This window comes from Drosophila arizonae, chromosome 2, assembly GCF_054131065.1.
Source record: "Drosophila arizonae isolate 15081-1271.41 chromosome 2, UAZ_ARI_1.0, whole genome shotgun sequence".
Lineage (NCBI taxonomy): Eukaryota > Metazoa > Arthropoda > Insecta > Diptera > Drosophilidae > Drosophila > Drosophila arizonae.
In genome coordinates, this window is record NC_142922.1 from 18,109,185 (window position 1) to 18,128,402 (window position 19,218).

Genomic DNA, 19,218 nt, shown 5'->3' on the forward strand with positions numbered 1-19,218 from the left:
TTCTTCTTTTGGGCATCCATCAGTTCTACGTCTATTTCTGTATAATATTTAAAGGCACTGAGTTCTACTTAATTTTAATGCAAATGAAATCTAAACTAAACTGAACTTCTTTATATACCATCCCACAAGCAATGAAACATTAACAAAAATACAAAAAACAAAAAAAGACAAATGTAAATGTATGTTAGGCAAAATATTTATGTATTTCTTGTAGCATATATATACAAATATATATATACATATAAATACACTTATATATTTAGACAGCTATATCTACAACATATAGCTCTATGCGTTCTATAGTGTACTTTAATCTCTAATCTCCCAGTGGTTTGCAGAATTATACCAAAAATATATTTTTACTTTATGTGTGGCAATTATATTTTGTGTGTGCTTTAGCAATGTTTTTTATTTTTACTTTATTTTACTTTAAGTAAAATGTAAAAGGAAAACAAAATCAAATCAAATATCATAAAGAAATTATGAAAATCAAATTCTCAGCTGCTCCAGGCCATGTCTCAAAGATGTGGCAAAACTTTATGGAAAACGAAAAACACAAATTTTATTTTTATATTTACAATGCAAAATTTAGCTAATTTTTTATTTTTTATATCAAATTAAAAAAAAAAATGTGGGCAATACCAATTCAGTGCAAGTTTTCAGTTTTAAAACGATCTTCTAGACTAAGCATTATTTTATTTATATGTATAAATATAAACGTTTTATATATTTTATAATAATAAAAAATCGCGTTTTTAAAAGAAATTTCCTTTCTGTTTTCTTTACGGGTTTTCTGTTTAACATTTCATTATGCGAATCTAGCGAATATATCGTTAAACCATATCAAAATATTTAGTGTGCATTTTTTGTTGCATCAGTGTTTTTATTTAGGTATTATTTTTATTATTATTTATTTATTTTTTCCAAACAACTGCAGCCAAAGTTTTGTACAAAGCATTAAATAAATAAAAATTAAAAACGAAATTTAGCAAAAAGAAAAAAATTATGAAATACATTATAAACACTTTCGTCATTTCGTTCATAGTCAAGTATTTGTGTATTACTGATAAGCGAACACGTTCTGTAAATAATATTTAACTATATATATATTTATATATATAAATAATAATAATAATAATTGAAAACAAAATTGCAGTTACTTAATGAAAAGGCATCGCATGAGCGCGTGTAAATAAATATTCGAGGTGCGAAATTTGTAAATTAATTGATAATAAATGTCAACCGAATGGTAAATAAGTTGCAATAAACATTCAGACAGTAGAGCTGGCCAAGTTCAGCTGTAGCTATATGCTGTAGATCAAGTACTTATATACATATTAACCTTATCACTGTTGATAGTCGGCAGTGCGAAAGTGTGTCTGTTTGAGTGTGTGAGTCTGTGTATATATGCATATGTGTGCGTGTGAATTGACATTCGTAAAGTACAGCTAAACATGAAATTTCCGCATTATAGAAACATGTTGATTGCTGTCATCGAAAATATATAGTATATACATATGTATTTAAGTATTAATTAGTTGAAACGAAAAGAAAAGCCGTTTGTTTTTGATAATTTCGATATGGAAATCAAATGTCAATTGAATTAATTTTATTTAATAAAAATACAAAAAATAACAGAGAATATTTTTAATTGAGCATATCTCTATATCTTTCTCCTTCTTCCACTCTCTCTATCTCTCATACTTTCTCAGCCTATAGAGATATCTCTAGTCTCTCACTATCTTGCCCCATATCATAATTTGCGTTGCATGTGCTGCAAAATAAATGCCCCAGTCATGCTGCAACTGAGGCGCGACCCCTATACAAATGACCCTCGGCATGGGTATGGATCGACATGGGTATGGGGCAATTACCTCGTACTGCTCCAAAATTGCCAATAATGAGACATGCAGCTCGCGCGCTTAGCCTCTGTAATGGATTGCCGTGGATTGGTATCAATTGCAGGTCAATTCCTCAACGCCACGAAATTTCACGCGCCGACAAGATAATCGTCGCACATAATGCCGGGATTCCCTACTTCGCTCCAAGCATCGAGCATCGACAGGATCGTGCAACGCAGACAGCGTGTTGCCAGTTGCGAGTTGCCCCATTGCCAGTTGCCAGTTGCCAGTTGCCAGTTGCATGAACAAATTGCGGCTGTCTTGTGGGCCGTCGCTGCCGCTGCCTTTTGCCGAATGACAAATTAGATATCGAAAACAACAATTTGATCGACAGGCGATCGCCACCGAAACAAGCCGGAGGGAAAAAATAAAAGATTGCTCTGCGATTCGAGCCGTGAGTCCAAATTACCTCAGCACACAGCAACTAAGTCTGCTCTGGTCGGGTATGCTCGACCAGAAAGTACCTCACATCGAAAAATTATTGCTTTATATGATGAAAATCTTGAAATATATAAACGAAATATATATGAAATATATAAATTAAGAGGAAGATCCGCCTCATTTCTAGACTGGTCTTTCGTCTACCTGTTACATAATCTTGCCCAAACGCATTATATCCTTCGTAGCCAATTTCAAGTGATTCAGGGCATAATAAGAAAGGCATTTTCTGCGGTTTGGCCCAGCGTATCCAAAGGAGTTGATGAAGGTGTTGATTTGATTACTTTTATGTAAGCGACTCGGACAGAGCTGCAGTTGAACATATTTCCTCCAAATCGTGATCGCGGCAATTTTGGGATGGATCGATTCCGAGTTGCCTTCAATTGTGCCGACTGTCTGTGAGGGCGGCGGGCGGATGGCTGGGGCAGGGGGTAGATGGGGAGATTCTGTGCGCTTGCCCCGCGGCCAATATCTAAATGTGAAAAATGATTTGACTTTAATGGCCGCCACTGATCAGATGATCATCTCTGATCAGATGATCGTCTGTTGATGAGCACAGCGCAGCCTTGGACTCGCTGTAGGTGTTAAGATTTTGTGACCAATTGGCCAGATAATGCCCAGTGCCGCCACCTTCCGTCGCAAGCGGTGCCAGACCGTTAACGGTTGCAACTATTTTGCATGCCTGGCGATCATTTCTGCCCAGCTTGCCCCGCAACAGCCAGCGCCTGGCCAACTGAAATCTGGCTAGGCAAATGATTGATTCGTTCTGCGGAGCTGCGAAACGTGGGAATTCGGCTTGCTGAACCGAAGGTGTGTCCGCGCACTACATTTCGTACTGCAAATTATGATCTTTACGAGCTGCAAATGAGTTATGCAAAATTAGTTAAATTGCGAGCGCACAGAATGGCCTAGAGTGAACCACGCTCCCGCGCGATTTCAGAAATTACTCACTTTGTGGCGTTAACCGTCTGCAACTAATTTTGATTCGCATAAAACTAAAATATGTGAAATTTTGATATGGCTTCGATCGTACTAGCTAGTTTAAAAGGCAAATAATATTTAGAGATGGGAAGTAAATGCAGGAAAATAAACTAGATATTAAATTGAAAAATATAATTTGAATGGGATAAAGAAAAATATGGAGAAATAATTAAATGTGAGCAAATGTGGGATGAGGGAAATAAATTTATATATAAATCAATATTTTTTTGCTAAGCAAAGATGGACCTAGATTACTCGATTTTACTTAAAAATGAAGGAAAAGTATTATGATAAAAATAAATACAAATTATTGAAATCATTTCATGTTAAGCAAAGAACTTTATTTCTCGCATTGAATTAAAATTGAAGAACAACATGAATCTGCAGCTCTTCGTATCTGTTGCTAGATGGAAATTGCTTAAATTATAAATTATAATGGTAATATAAAAGCAAAGACTTAAGATCTTCGTCAATTCCCCTGAACACCTGAGATAGCCAAATAAAAACACACCTTGTCAAATCTTAAATATTCATATTAAACATAGTTTATTTTATAATTTTCCTCTATTTAGATAATTTATACTTTCTGTTGATTTTTCAAAATTCACACGAAATATTTATCAAATTAAAGGCACAAAAAAAAAGATATATGTTGAGGCTAAGCACAACTACTGTGTGTTACTTGCAACACCAAACAGCAGACAGCAAGAAACTGCATGCCACACTGGCATATACACACATTCATACACACAAACACACACACACACACAGAGTGTCTGGCAGCCAGACAGAGTGGCCCGCACAAAGCCGTCACAAAGACCCAAAGATATTAGTGGGCATTTTTCAATCCTTTGACGATGGTCAAAATAAAATATTATTTCGCGCGTTAATACGCAAAAATAAGCGGCTGGTTGGGTGGCTGCCACGGCTAGGCGGGTGGGCAAGCCATGAGCTGCAAAGAAACCTCCTCTCTCTCTCACCTCCTCTCCCTCTCTAGCTCTTTTGAGTGTTGCTTGGCTGAGAAGTTACGATGGGGCGCTCACAGTGTCGACTCTGGCAATTGCAACGTGAATTTGCGACTCGTTAAAAGCGCGTGGCAATGCATCGGGGCCAAGGATCGGGTTAGGCAGTGCGACCAGTACCGTATGCTAGTGTGCCAGTGCCTATGCCTGTGCCTGTGCCTGTGCCTGTGGCTGGGCCATCGCCATGGGTGGGCCTGGCCAAGACGCAAAACACTTTTGACAATTTGTACTTGTTGCAGCGGCTGTGACGCGTTATAAATTATTAAAATAGAAAATTGCATTCAATTTCGATTTTTCATTCTTCTTCTGTTCATGCGGTGTGAAATATGTGTAATTGGAAAACAAATTCCCCACTTGCTAATTTATGACTTATGAAAATTGCCAAGATATTTATTACGCACGAGACGGTGCTGTGGTCTGCTAATTAAATTATTAAATTGCGTCTGCTGCCCTAAGAGCAAACATCACGCTTACAGCCCTTCTGCTTCCCCCACCCCCTCGACTGTAAAAAAAAGGACCACATGTCCGAATCCGCTTTGGGGTATTCAATTTCATACGCTTACAATAGATTTTATGTAAATTCTCGTAATGTGACAAAACAGGGAAAACACGATACACACATACACACGCACACACACACGAGCACACATTTCAGTGACAGTTAGACAAAACATAAGCGCACTTCCTGGAGGGGGGAAACGAGTTGCAGGGGAGTGCGGGAGCAAGGCGCTGATGTGCCTAATGAAATTGGACACCAAGCGTTGTCCACTTTGTTCCTCTTTGAGCCACATAAATTAATGTATCGTGCGCATGTCGCCGTCGAAGAGCGAGCGAGACGGAGATAGCCAGCCGAAAATTATGCAAATCAGAGACAGAATCTGTGCTGGCATCGGCTGCATATGCAAAATGTTTAACCCTTAATTGGCCCAGGCGACCGGGGCGACGTTCTCTGTGGCTCACCTATCGCCGACATTGATAGCCATCGCCCGAGACAGATTTCAGATATGTGCGGCCAGCCCCCGCAGGCAGCTTTTTCAATTACACAGCAGTCCATGCTGGCGCTGGAGCAGCAACTGGAGCTGGTTATGTGTGGGACTGGCTCTGACTCAAACTCTAACTCTCGACTCGACTCCAACTCTCTGCCGCTTCCTTCCCTCCCAGCTCTGGCGCTGGCGTGAATTATCTGTGCAAACAGCCAGTGACAGGCGTTGAATTGCCACAGTTTCTTCTCTATCTCTCGTTTGTTCACTCTATGCGCCTCTCTCTCTCTCTCCCCCTCTCTCTCTCATCTGTCTCTGCCTCTGAGAGTCTGGGCCGTGTCCAGTGGTAGTTTGTCGCATAATATGTTAATCAGGGCTCCCTGACATGTCAGTCCAACATTTTGCTGTGCTTGAGGACCATATAAATTGCGGGTGGCTTAACAATTGGCCAACAACAATGCGATACGTTATGGGTGGTAATTGTATAGCTCTGATTGCTCACACAGAAGAAAGGGTATCGATGTAAAACAGAAAGAGAGAGAGAGAGAGAGAGAGAGAGAGAAAGAGAGAGAGAGAGAGAGAAAGTATAAACAAAATTATTATATATTTATATTTACAATTATATTTATATAAAAAAAACTTAAAAAAAAAACTACTCGGTGTTATTTTAAATCTATAAGTATATACATATATATAGAGATTCAACGTAAAACTTTGGGTCTTAAGATCTGGCATTCCTTTTGGTAAGCCTCAACATTCCTGCCCTTTCGTAATTGCTGTTAAATAATAATACGAAAATATTTATACGCAATCTGTCCAGTTACAGTTACATTTAAGCCAATGCACTTTTGCATGCTCATATTTTACCTGTTACCTGCCTTGGGAGGGGAGGGGAGGCGTTTTCCTTTCGTTTCTCTTTTTTCTTTTTGGGCAATAAATTGGCATTTAAATTAATACAATTTGAATTATGTGGCCTGTAACGGGCCGATGGGGGCCAAAGGCAAAATAGCGTTAATTTTCAATCAAAATCGCGCATCCGCGAAATTATCATGAACTCAGCACAACAAAAATCGAATGTGTGTGCGTGTGTGTGTGTGCCCTGGGAGATTATCAAATTGATTCCAATTAACACTTGCCACTGCATCAAAGCTGCAGTTCGAGCCAAGTATGCAAACCTTATAAATATTTCACGTTTTTACGGCTAACAGAGCCACAACAAGATCGAGCCAAGCGCAGCGCGCTTCATTGTCCACTCCGCAGTCGAGGGGAAATCAAGTTTATGGCGGCAAACCCTTTTCTTTCTTCCTTTTTTTTTGCGCAGTTTTTTCCCCGCTTTTTACAGCAATCCTCGTGCACATAAGTTAAGCGCACTTTGTCGTTATTCGTAATTCGAATTGACAAACGTTCATGTGGCAGCGGCTTTGCCCCGCGCCGCCCTGCCCCATCCGGCTGCACAGGCAACAGTTCCTTTCAGTCCGCTGGCCAGCGCCTCGTGTGAAATGATAAATATTCCATAATTTCGCTTGGCATTCAATTTCGATTTGTGTGACACATAAATTACGAATTAACGCTTTAAGCTCAACGCCAACCAGTTGAGTGCAGCCGGGTTACAGCCGAGCCAGGGGCTACCCTAGTGGGTCACGGGTGGGCAAGCAGCAACAGCAACAACAACAACGTCGCATTGTGCGGCATTTTTCGATCAATTTGGTAGTTGCGCTTGTGTCCGGACTTATAAATCAGCCAAATACCCTTTCCATCCATGCCCGCCCCGCCGCTGTGGCAACTGAATATGTGGTAGCCCACCTTGGTGTTAGCCTGAACATTTTTCTATTAGCTTGGCTCTCTGCACTGTCAGTTAACTAATGTAAATCATGTATTATTAGGCATAGCCAAAGGGGAACTTAAGCGGGCTAAGCTCTGCTTAGAGAGACCATGCCAAATGATTTCCGATCTTGTAATGAAAGTGATCAAATGAACTCTCTTATGATAGCGATCAAGGCATGGAGTTTAGCTTACGAATTGGGAAATTGAATATAAGTTTATATTTAATATAATTAATATATAACATACCTCGGCTAACTTTCAATTAACCTCTACTCTCTCCACTCACATGCGTATACACAAGGTTAATTAGCTGTAGTCCATTCTTATCTTTAAGAAAGATCTAAAAAAAACCTAATTAACTTGCTCGTTTTTATGTAAATCGTGTAATTTATGAACCCAAATGCCTATGAAGCAAGTTGAAATCGTATTACTAGAAATAAAGAGCGCCCACGTAAAGACAAAATCATTTTCATAGAAAAGGATATCCTGGCGAACTTTCTTAAGACGCAAAAAGAAGTTCAGAAGTAGCATGGGGCGTGGGGCATGCCGCATGGGGCATGGAGCATACCAGCAATGAGGCATACGAAAAGTGAAAGATACGCACAAAAGATGATTAATAATCTCTAAGCCACACGCTGTGCACAGAGTCCTGCCCCACCTCTCCCGGCCCCCTCACTGTGTGAGTGGAGAAAAGCACGCGGAAAATCTGCAGTTTCCCTTTTGGAGTCGGCGCCAAGACAAATGTCCTTGCTGCGTGGCCGCTTTAACAGTTCATTTAAACGGATGCAGCTCCTGTCTGCGACCAGCTACTCCATTTCCCCCACAGCCGCAACTCCACCTCAGCCCCAACAAAAATGCTGATTTTGTCAACTGTTTGCCACTGATAAAATTATTAGCTTCGCTCTTTGTTTCACAGCTCGCCCCAGCCAGTTCCAAAAGGAATACGGAATATAAAATAAAAAATAAAATGTTTCGTCGCATTTTTGTATTAAAATGCAAATTTTTGGTTAATTTTGTTGTTTCTGTTTTAATCAGCGGCCAAACAGGGCGAAGAGCCTCGTTTCCCTTTGGAAGGGGGCAGCAGTGGCTGAAAAACTCAGCCATTTACCAGCCGGAACACGTCCTGTCTAGTGGTTGCACTTGGCTGATGATGAATAACCTCGGCGTATGTTCCGCCCCCCCCCACAGCAGCCCCTGGCCAGACCGTAGGTTTACCAGACTCAAGATTTGTTGCATAACCTGCGGCCTCAATTTTTAATTTTCAGCTAATTATAGCTGCTGATTGTTTTCTTCTTGTTTTTAATAAGCCTGCCTACAGAACTTTATGTTATATATACTCTGATAAAAAAAATACCAAATTGATATTTTTCATATATTTTTAAAGTAAGGAAAAATGCTTAGATAAAGAGGAGGCAGTAAAATTGTTGATATTCTCTTTTAACTATTGAATAGTATGTGTCGTAAATTAATATTCTGTGCAGACCTAATAATCCTAGATTTTCTTGTAATATTCCAATTAGATATTGCTAAAATATAAACGCATTCACGTATATAAACATTAGATTTATATACGTGTATATATCAGATAACATAATGTCTCATCAGCTGGCTATTTGTTGCTGTCGCACTGTTTGCTCTAATTTCGGTTGCCTGGCAAAGGGAGAGGTAATCTATATGTATGAGTTTATCTGGGATCTGGGCAGGCACTCGAGTCAATGCGGCATTGTAGGAAACTCTAGTCTCACATAAAAGACATAAACAATTAAACTCATTTGACGATTAATTACGCGACGCGGCTAAATCGCGTGCCGCCGTCGACGCCACACAAAATGTGTGCTATCACAACAACCAGCAGCAACAGCAACAACTACAACAACAACAACAACAACAGCAATGGGTTACTCTGGCTGTGGCAAAGTACAAATTCATTTGCTGCTAAAGACACTGAAGGCCCGATCGGAACTTGCATGTCGTGTCATAATCTAGATGAATGTATAATTGCATGGCCCGACATGCGGCCAGCACCCAGGCGAACCAGGCGAACCAGTGTAGCCCAACGAGCAGTCGGAATACCCTAGCTTTTTGCTGTTACGTGCCGCTCATCAAATGAGCTTAAATGTCAACCAGCATAAGTGGGAGCCGAGCAGCTCGGCCGCACTTGCGCCTTGTCTATTTTCAAAATATTTTCATATACTTTAATAGAGAACATTCCTAGCTGCCTCCGGGCACATGCAATTAATGAATAATTACTTAGGAGCCACCCTCGAAGGAGCCGATTCGAGAATCCGAAACGGCGCATCATCAATGGGTATTCTCACATAGCTGACCTAAATTATTCAATTCGTTTTTATTTATTTTTAATTTTTTGATTTCTTGCAATAATTGTGCTGTCTCTCTTTCTCTTTCTCTTTCTCACTCTCTCTGTCTCTCTATCGCTTTCTTAGTGCGTTTCGGTCATGTTAAAGGGGTCTCTTATTGTTTGTATAACTATTTATTCTAATTTGACCCGCTTATTGTTGGCCGAGTAACATTCTCACATTTGGGGTCGCTCGTTGCTCCGATTATGAAATGCCATTTGAGAGATATGAGGGAGCCGATCGACGGCATGAGCTGCTGCTGCTGCTGCTCGTTTACCCCGTTTGTTAATTGCTCTAACAATGTCGCCCGATGCTCGATGCTCGATGCTTAAATGATGAATCACTTTTTCATTAAAATTTGACTTTGAGCGTGACCCTCATGTTGTTCACGCTGACTTCTAGGCGGCTAATGTGAGTAAATAACTCTTGAGTGTTGCCTTAATGAATGAAATGGAAGTTGAGAGAGAAAGAGAGAGAAATATATACATATATCGGAAGTAGAACTCTGATGAGGAAATATCATAAAATTTTATGGCAAATATAACTGAATCTGTTTTCGAATTCTTTCCTTCTATATACTACTATAATTATATACTGTAATAATTATATATTATTTGGAAGCCTCAAAGTGTATGAGAACAACCTCTATGCATTTTCTGTTATATGAGGAAATTGTTTATATTAATATTGATCAGACAGAGTACAATTAAGCATAAGTCTAACACAGATTCAGCTTATAGCTTGTACATCATATCTCTGCTAAATTTAAGTGAAATATCTATATGTTTTATCAAACTAACTAGCTCATGCACAATCTCATTCGCCAATTGATAATTCCAAATTCATTCAAACAAGTCTTTTATCTACGTGGAACAGTTAGAGTCAACCAGCTGTGCTTGTCAACAAATTCGTGCTAACAATGCAACCAAGCAAAAATGATAGCAGAAATCAAGAAGAAAATTAGAGCATTTGCCAAACAGCTGCAGCGAAGCTCAACAGACGATAGTAAACCAAGCTTGATTTAACAAAATGTGGCAATGCTATTTAAGCGCTGCCGAAACTGCATTAGAGTTCAGCGTTTAATTTGTAGAGCAACTGCATAGAGATGAAACTCATTTTAATAAGTGCGCTGCTGGGCTGTATAATTTCAACAAGTGCACAGCATACGACCTCACGACCTTCTCAGGCGTCGACAACTTCACAGGATGCGGCCATAAATGAGAATGTGTCGGCATTTTCACAGGATACTACGTCAGTGGAAAGCCTTGCAAATACCACAGCATCGAAACGACTTTCGATTGAGAATCAGCTACTTCATTTAATGACAGACCACACAGCCCAGATGCATTCATCTAACGCCTTTTTGAATGAAATTGGGAATGCTATAAACCTATTGGCCGTCAATGTGCAAGAGCAAATCGATAGGCTGCCACAGCTGAATCTAACGAAACAACAGCTGGCCAAGGCTAGCGAATTGGCCAAAAATCAAACGCAACAAATTCTGCAGAAACTTTCCAAAATGACCCATGAAGTGCTCACTAAGATGGATCGAACTACCCACAACATTGAGTATGTGATACAGGAACAAGAAGTCGTCAAGGAGCAGATCAATCGCTTCCAGAGCCAGCTCAACTCTCATCAACAACGTCTGCTCAATAGCACTGATAGCATTGACAAACATCTCCTGCAGCTAACCGAGCTTGTCTCTAGCGCCGTGCTGCCCCGTATACAGAGTCTGAATCATTCCTTCAGCAGTTTGAATAACTCTCAATCGAATATTCAGCTGCAGCTGAAGAATATGGCTCAGATCAAGGAAGCTACCACGGCAGCTGTAGGCCAGCTGAATTCCTTGGATCTTCAACTGGCTTATCAAAATCTCAGCCAAAACTCTCAGCTGCACAAAATAGCCGAGGCTGTCAAGCATTTTTGTCCACAGCAGGTAGCTTTAATTGATAAGGGCTTGCAAGACCTAATTGTCGCCCAACAGCGCTTACACTCAAAGTTGGCCGTTTGCGAAAGACAACCAACAAGGCCAAAGAGCTATGAAGTGAAGAAGGGCCCAGAGTACAAATCCTCAAGTGCCGCAACTCAGCCTCTAGCTAAGCCTTATAAGATTAGTGAAGAAAGCCCAAGGAGCTATACCCCAGCTAGTGCAAATCCAAGCCAGCCAGAATATTACGTGTATGGTAAGACATCCCCGTCACAGTCTGGCAAACCTAATCTGGCTAAGCTGAAGAACGTTATATATAAAAGTGCTGCAACGAAAGCAGAGCCGAAATCCAGCGACTTTTACATAAATGACATGCCATACTCATCCAAGCACGATAAGGATTCCATATCTGAAACGAAACAGCACAATAAAAATGATTTGACATATGACTTGGTTGAGATGCTTGCGAACAAGTCGCAGGATATACTAAAGCCCGATGCTCAGCTAAGCAAGTCCGTTGAAATCTACAATGGCAAACCACGTCAGCCGCCGCAGATCTATGAATTTGACGAGGGAACTAGTCAAAATCAAGCTGAAGCCCAGAGCAATGCCAAATACGTCTTTGATATAGTCAAGGCCCAGAGCGAGCAACCAAACGCGAACCATAAAACTCCACAATTCAAGCCGAGGCGAATTGGTAGTACATATTTTGGCAATGCATTTTCCAGTAGCTATGCACAGGTGCCACAATCATGAATAATCTGCCGACATTTAATGTATAAGTTAATTATATGAATAGTGTGAAAATATTAAAATTAATTTAATAAAATAAGTTTTTTAAAATAAAATAAAATAAAGTAATATCCGAAGCATAGTTAGAATTTTTCCACACTGATAAACATTCATAAATAAAAACCTTAACTTTACCCCTCATTATTCAGAAAAAAATTATACCATCTCCCATTTATTTATTTTTATTACAATTTTTAAAGGACCTCAGCACGTTGAGTCAACGGCCGAGTGGAACAAAAAGCGAAGCGAAATAAACTTAAATCGAATGAACTACAAATTGGCCGGCATCGAGTCGGAGTACAAGCACAAACCGAATTTAAAGTCAAAGTCAGAGTCAAATATGCCAGCTATTTGGTGGCTATCAATTTACAGACAAGAGCCAAGCGTGAAGCAGACCAAATGAAACTGATACCAGGCGAATTGAGCGGCTGTCGAGAGCGGAGTGAGGATGGCAGGGAGCTGTATATGGTAGGTGGCAAGTAGACAAAAGTCGCGCGGAACAAGCGCAACATGAATGAACCTTTTAACATACTTGTAGTTACTAATTCCAAGCGACAGGCGACACAGGAACACAACAGGCAAAACAAAAACACAAACCCAAAACAAAAGGAAACAAAACGAATTTTTCATTTGTTTTCATTGTTGGCCATTTGTTAGGCGAGACGGGAAAAGTGGAGGTGGGGCGGGCAAGGATAAGACAAGCCCGAACAAAGTTGTATCAACAAAGTGACCAAATCACTGGGCAATGGAAACAGCTACCAAAGCAGCAGCAGGAGTAGCAGCAGCAGCAGGAGTAGCCGCAGCAGTTGTTGTTGTTGTCCTGATTTGTTGGCCCAACAGATGCTATGCGAAGGTGTTGCGCCCGTCCCGCATATAGCCTATATATATATACTTAAACATACATATATCGACGAGGCTATTCAGACTCGAGAGTTTTCAGGCACACGACCGTTTTTGGCACAAGCGATGCAATAAATTATCAGCTGTACAAGAAGGCCCGGGAGCAGGCCGAGAGAGATGGCAGACAACAAAAGGCACTCGAGCGAAAAGAGATGGCAACAAATGCAATTGACAAAACATAAAAGACAAACAAAACTCGGGCCCAGAATGACCAGAAGTATGTACGGCCCGAGAGCAAGACAAAAAGGCAGCCACAATAAACACTGGACAACATGCTGCGACCCCGTAGCTATAGCCTGAACCTAAATCTCAACCTGGTAACGCGCTCCACCGCGCCACTCCCCGTCGCCCTGCCACGCCGCTCTTATCGGGCCAGAAGTCACTCGGAAGCAGCCGCACAGCAGTCCAAATGACAACTTTGAGGGCAAAGTCAATGAGCGCCTTCCTGCACCCAGTTGGCCGTCTCGTCGTCCTCGTCTTCGTCCAGTGGCGGAGACAAAGGAGGATCCCGGCGCGTTCCATATCAAAACATGAATACAGCGACAGCTAACAAAACTCTCAACATGCGTTGAAATGTTGAAATGCTAAGAAATATTTCTACAGCCTCAGCGACGACTCGAAACATGCAACGTCTCAAAATCTTGTTGCCCAATAAAAATAAAATAACCAAGAATAAACATTTAGGCGAGCTGTGGAAGACATTTGAATACTCTAACAGCGAGATTTTTATTACCGAGATCAAGACGTCAGAAAGGTAAATCGAATTCTTGGCAAATATTATGAGCCGTAAGAGGACTTAACAAAATTATAGATTTCATTTTGTTCTACCAGATTACTGTAACAAAATATTGCATAATGTTGTCATGTGATATCAAATAATTTGATTAAATTATTATGGATTTAATTGAGCAATGCTTGACGGTAGAATAATTTAATATTCTACTAGAGTAAAAATTGGCACAAATATTTATTAATTTATTGTAGAGAATATAATTAATTTTATTATTTTGCTGCTATTTAGAACTTATATATATATTATATATATGGTAGAGTATACAAAAGTCTTTATAATCGCATTGAATAAAAATACACAAATATGTATATAAATATAAATATAAATAACAAAAATTAAAAAAAAAAAATATATATATATATATATATATATAATATTTATAAAACGATCAAAAGAAAAACATTTGTAACTTACAATTACAGCAATCAAGATAGATTTTTGTTTATAGTTAAAAAAAAAAAAAAAAAAAAAAAAAAAAAAAAAAAAAAAAAAAAAAAATATAGAATAATTATGAAAATAAATAATTCAAACTTTTAACAAGTTAATTAAATTTATAATTTAACACAGACGAGCCTGCATCTCTCCAGTTGTGTGTATAATAAATATATAAAATTTCTCAAAAATGTTGGGGGTATTCTCATATAAAAGATCCATAAAATTAACGAGATATGAAAGATTCTAGGCAAAGCAGATAGCTCATAAATGAGCCGAGATTTTCGCAGCCATATAAACTCAGCTAAATTTGATTCAAGCTGAAATACTAACAACAAGAGATTGGAGTCTATTGCGCTCACTCGCTCTCTGTCTCTATCTCCCTCTGCCCCTCTCTGTCCCTCTCTTAAGGTGCATGCGGCTTGCTGCATGCCTCAGAGCTGCATGCTTCAAGCTGCTCCTCTGCTGCTGCGACTGCTGCTGCTGCTGCATGCTGTGCGCGATTCATGTTTGGTGATTAAAGTAAAGTTCGTAAATTTACAGTTTTCATCAAAGAGGCGACTTTTAGTGGACTGGACTCACCTTTTGGAGTGCAACAACAACAGCGCAGAGTTCAAGCCCAGGTGACTGTGACGTTGACTCTGCGGCGACTCCGACTGTGAGTTGACTCGGGCAACGGAGCCGCACAGCTCTGGCCCCATACTCCACACTCCACATACACTCGCTCCTTTAGCTTTTCTAAACTGATTTCCAGCAATAAGCATTAGTTGAAAATTGCAATTGTTTTTCTTTTTCTACCACGAGTCCATCTGAAGTTGCTAAGACGGGTCGACTGTTTTTCGAGCACACGTTTGCAACAGAGAGAAAAGCTCCAAACTTTTTAATTGAAATATATGCCAATCTTTATATAATAATATAATATATAAAATTTAAAATATCGAAATAAATATATCTAATAATATGGCTTGGGTATTCTTAAAAATATATCTTCTAGGATATCTTCTAGTCTAGCACGCTCGATCACAGTTTTGTTACTTGTTGTTATTGCCTCGACTAGCTGGCTAGCTGTGGCGAAGTGCACTGTGCGCCGCGGGGGAGTGCCTAGGCCCAGACCCAGCTCGAGCACGACTCCACAGCTAGGCATGGGCCTAGGCACTGGCACTGGCTCAAGCTCAGGCTTAGACTCAGACTCAGGCTCAGGCTTAGGCTCAGGCACATCATCAAGTTCGACAGCGAGCGCTGCCCCAAAAGAAATCCAATTGTATTTAACGAATTTTTGAGTAACCCGAAAAGCATCGGCGCATCGGCTGGCGATGGCGATGGCGATGCCAGGTCTGGTCGGGCCGGGTCTGGTCGCGTCTGGCCTGGTGCGCAGTGCCGTGAATCATATGGACACCATTAAATGGGAAAGGCTATGGCTATAGCAATCACCAACACGCGTCAATTGCGCGCTGTGTGAGACCGAGCAGAAATTGAGAAAAAAGAGCGAACAAAAACAAAAACAAAAACAAAAAGCAAAATGATGAAGAAAACTGTGTGGAAACTGTGCGAAAGGCAACGGACTAGCTTTGATTGCGGCCTGCGCTGAAATCTGGCCGCGTTTTTCACTGGAACTGCGCAACAGATGCTGCAGAGATTTGGACTAGAGCTGGAGTGTGAAACTACCATAGGGTAACTATAGACGCTTGTCATTCGGGGACCTGCAAGCATTAATAACAGCTAATAACAACATTAAGGGTTCAGATATCTGTTTGGGCTAAAACCCAATCAAATCTCACCGTAAGTGCACTAAATCAGCTGCTCAAAGTGTTGGTAATAAATGTAATTTGAATTTCAGACACATGCGCGCAGCAGCAACTGTTGCCGCCGCTGCTGTTGCGGTGAGTGCCGGCAACATTACTTAATTGCATTGCCAAGGATATCACCGGGCAATCGATCGTCACGGATTATCAACTTGTAATAGAACTCGCTCAGCTCTCATATCTCAGCGTTAAATTATGCGTTGAAAGGGCTCCGCTGGCCCTCTTTGTTGTTGTAGTTGTAGTTGTTGCTATTGTGGCTGTTGCTGCGCCTGTTGCTGTTGTTGTGGCTCATTGGACAGGTGTTGATTGCTCTGGTCAGGCTCTGGTTGCCAATTTATTGCCCAGCCGCCGCAACCGTTCGGTTCGATTAGAATACGCTTGCAGCATCAGTTGTTGTTGCCGTCCAAGTTGCTGTTGCTGTTGTTGTTGTTGCTGTTGCCGCTGTTGATGTGCATGCACTTGCCGAGCGAACGTGTTGCAAATTATTGCAACTTGTACGTGACTCAAATGACGACAACAGCCACACGCAAATTTGCTTCGAAATGAGCTGGATGCGCAGATTGAAGAGAAGAGCAAAAAGATGCCCAAACGAACATATTACATTTCCCGAAAATAAAGGAAAATGTAATATTATTGCAGAAAAATAATATTTATACGCATATGAGTAGCATTTGCAATCATAATCAAGTCTTGAAGCTCTCTAAGGCGTGTTTATCTTTGAGATTCTCTGAGCAAGAAAAACCAAAAATGAAGTCAAAATGCAGCTAAAGGCGATAATGCTTACTTGAAATAAAATATATAAAATATTTAGTAGCAACAATTATTCTTAATATTTGATTTTAATGAATATATATTTAAATTGATCAGACAGCAAATGCAGTAAAATATTATGGAATGGTCTAAAGCTAATCCCATGCCTATAATATAATAAATAAATTTAATTAATATATAATACATGCATATATGTAATTTTATTTATTTTTAAATTTTATTAAAATATATAAGTACCAATTTATTTTCCTTAATCCGCTCAACAACATTTTATTATTTACTTTCCTTATTTAGTTTGATTTAGACTTAACTTTTACCTAATTAAATTATGATTGAGATGAAGTTCAGATATTCCGGGTTCAATTAATGTCTATTTTATTTGGCTAAACTAACAAATTGAACAAACTTAGGAACTGCAGTTCAATTGCAGCAACATGACTTTATTTTGTTGCTGCCGTTGTTGTTGTTGTTGTTCTTGTTGCTGTTGCTGTTGTTGCTTTTGATTGTTGCGGTTGTTGCTCGCATTTGAAAGACAATCATCGTTGAGCTGCAGCCACTGCAGCATTGCATCGAGTCGGCTGCAGCATTGCAATTTGCTTAAGATTTGAGTTCAGCTGCGGGTCAAGCAACTGCCGGCTACTGAATTTCAGCAGAGGGCGCTACAAAAATCTATTTACTTGAAGTTATTTTTATTTTGTGGAGCTTTTTTTGCTTTAGTATCTGAAATCGCGCATTAAAAATTGTTTCTGATAAAAATCGCAGGCAGACAAGAAACTTTTTTCTTATTCAAACAATAACGTGCCAAAAGTTTGCTACTGCATTTTAAATATTTATAATCTCGAGTTTGTCGTCATTGCACGCCCCAACAGCCCCTGCCCCACCAGCCGCCGGCGCACCACCCGCTTTACTAACTTTGTTTTGGGGCGCACGTTTTAGTTGTAGTCGCAAAAATTTGACTCGAACATGAAAAATATCTTGTTTAGATTTTAATTTGTAGATAGACAACAAGTAGACTTAATTATCATTTTTTCTATAGTTGCTTTTTGTATGCCAATGTCGGCTTACAGTATATGTATACATAATACATTAGGCGAGCTTTGAGGGCGGCATCTCTTCGAATGTTTTAGTTTGTGCTTCTTTTTTGCTTGCATTTTGGCCAACTTTCTATGGGGGAAATTTCGCCAAAGCTTTGGCATAATCATTTCCCAGCAAATCTATGCGCATCTCCCACTCGATGCTATGCAAATGTAACTTGTATTCACCGAATTAAGCACAAGAATGCCAAAGAGAAAGAGAGCCAGCGAGAGTGAGAAAGAATGACAGAGAGTGTGAGGGAGAGAGAGAGAGAGAGAGAGACCCAAGCAGTAGCTGCAGCGAGGTAAACATATTTTCCATGTCGATGCCATCGATTGCGTTATGCAAAATATATGCAAATGCCATAAATACGAACCAGAGAGCCCAGACCCGAGCAGACCAGGCCCCAAAATAAAAGAGCCCAAAGTGACGCAGCTAAGGAAAAACTGTTTTTCACCAGAATTGTATACTGTTGGTGCTGCTGCTGCTGCTGTTGCCTTTACTTTAGCTTTGATACGTCGCGATGCCAAGATTTGTGAAATTTATCGGCCAAGTGATTGGTGAGGTGTGGGTGTGTTTGTTTGGGCAATAGAGGTACTTCGTTTAGCTGAACTGTTCATTCTCGGAACGGTAGTTAGTGCCGCGTCTTGAATAATCGACGACTTTGACAACATTTGAATATCGTTTGGTAGTCACTTCAATTGTGTCTATTGTTGCTGTTGCTGTTGTTGTTGCCAGGCGCAAAATTGAGTTGGTGAAAGAATAACTCTGCGAAATCACGATGTTGAACCCATCTGTCAGGCGTTTGTAATTGACCCAAGGCATACCAAAATGCAAACAAGTGGGATGTTAAGGTGCCGTTTAACATGTTTAGTGTCTGGCTAGTAATAAGTCGAGAAAGTTTTTGGAGAGCATTATAAGACATAGATAGAAAAACTAGCTGGCCAACAAAAAATTAATTCAGTATATATTGATATATAAATATTGTATATACATATATAATATCACACAGGAATCAAAGCTATAGCGAATATCTAACTGTACATTAGTTCCATTTCAACATCTAAATATATTTTTACATAATTTTATCAAGTTCATAAGTAGCTCAACAATTTAAATGTTAATTTTTGTATGCAAGCCTAGAGATTTGCGAGCTTACAGAGAGCACATGTCTTTCATAATTCCCCTATCTCCCGCTCTCCCTCATACTCACACACACAC

At 39.9% G+C, this 19,218-nt stretch overlaps 1 protein-coding gene across 1 annotated transcript; it reads left to right on the forward strand.

The window, feature by feature from the left end:
* Positions 1–10,555: 10,555 nt before the first annotated feature.
* Positions 10,556–12,355, forward strand: LOC108621044 (uncharacterized). Its single transcript, XM_018018141.2, has one exon. The coding sequence runs from the start codon at positions 10,609–10,611 to the stop codon at positions 12,187–12,189; it is 1,581 nt and encodes a 526-aa protein (XP_017873630.1). The 5' UTR covers positions 10,556–10,608; the 3' UTR covers positions 12,190–12,355.
* The last annotated feature ends 6,863 nt before the right edge of the window (positions 12,356–19,218 follow it).

Coding starts and splice junctions, on each gene's coding strand:
- LOC108621044 (XM_018018141.2), top strand. CDS start 10,609: ATGAAACTCATTTTAATAAGTGCGCTGCTGGGCTGTATAATTTCAACA.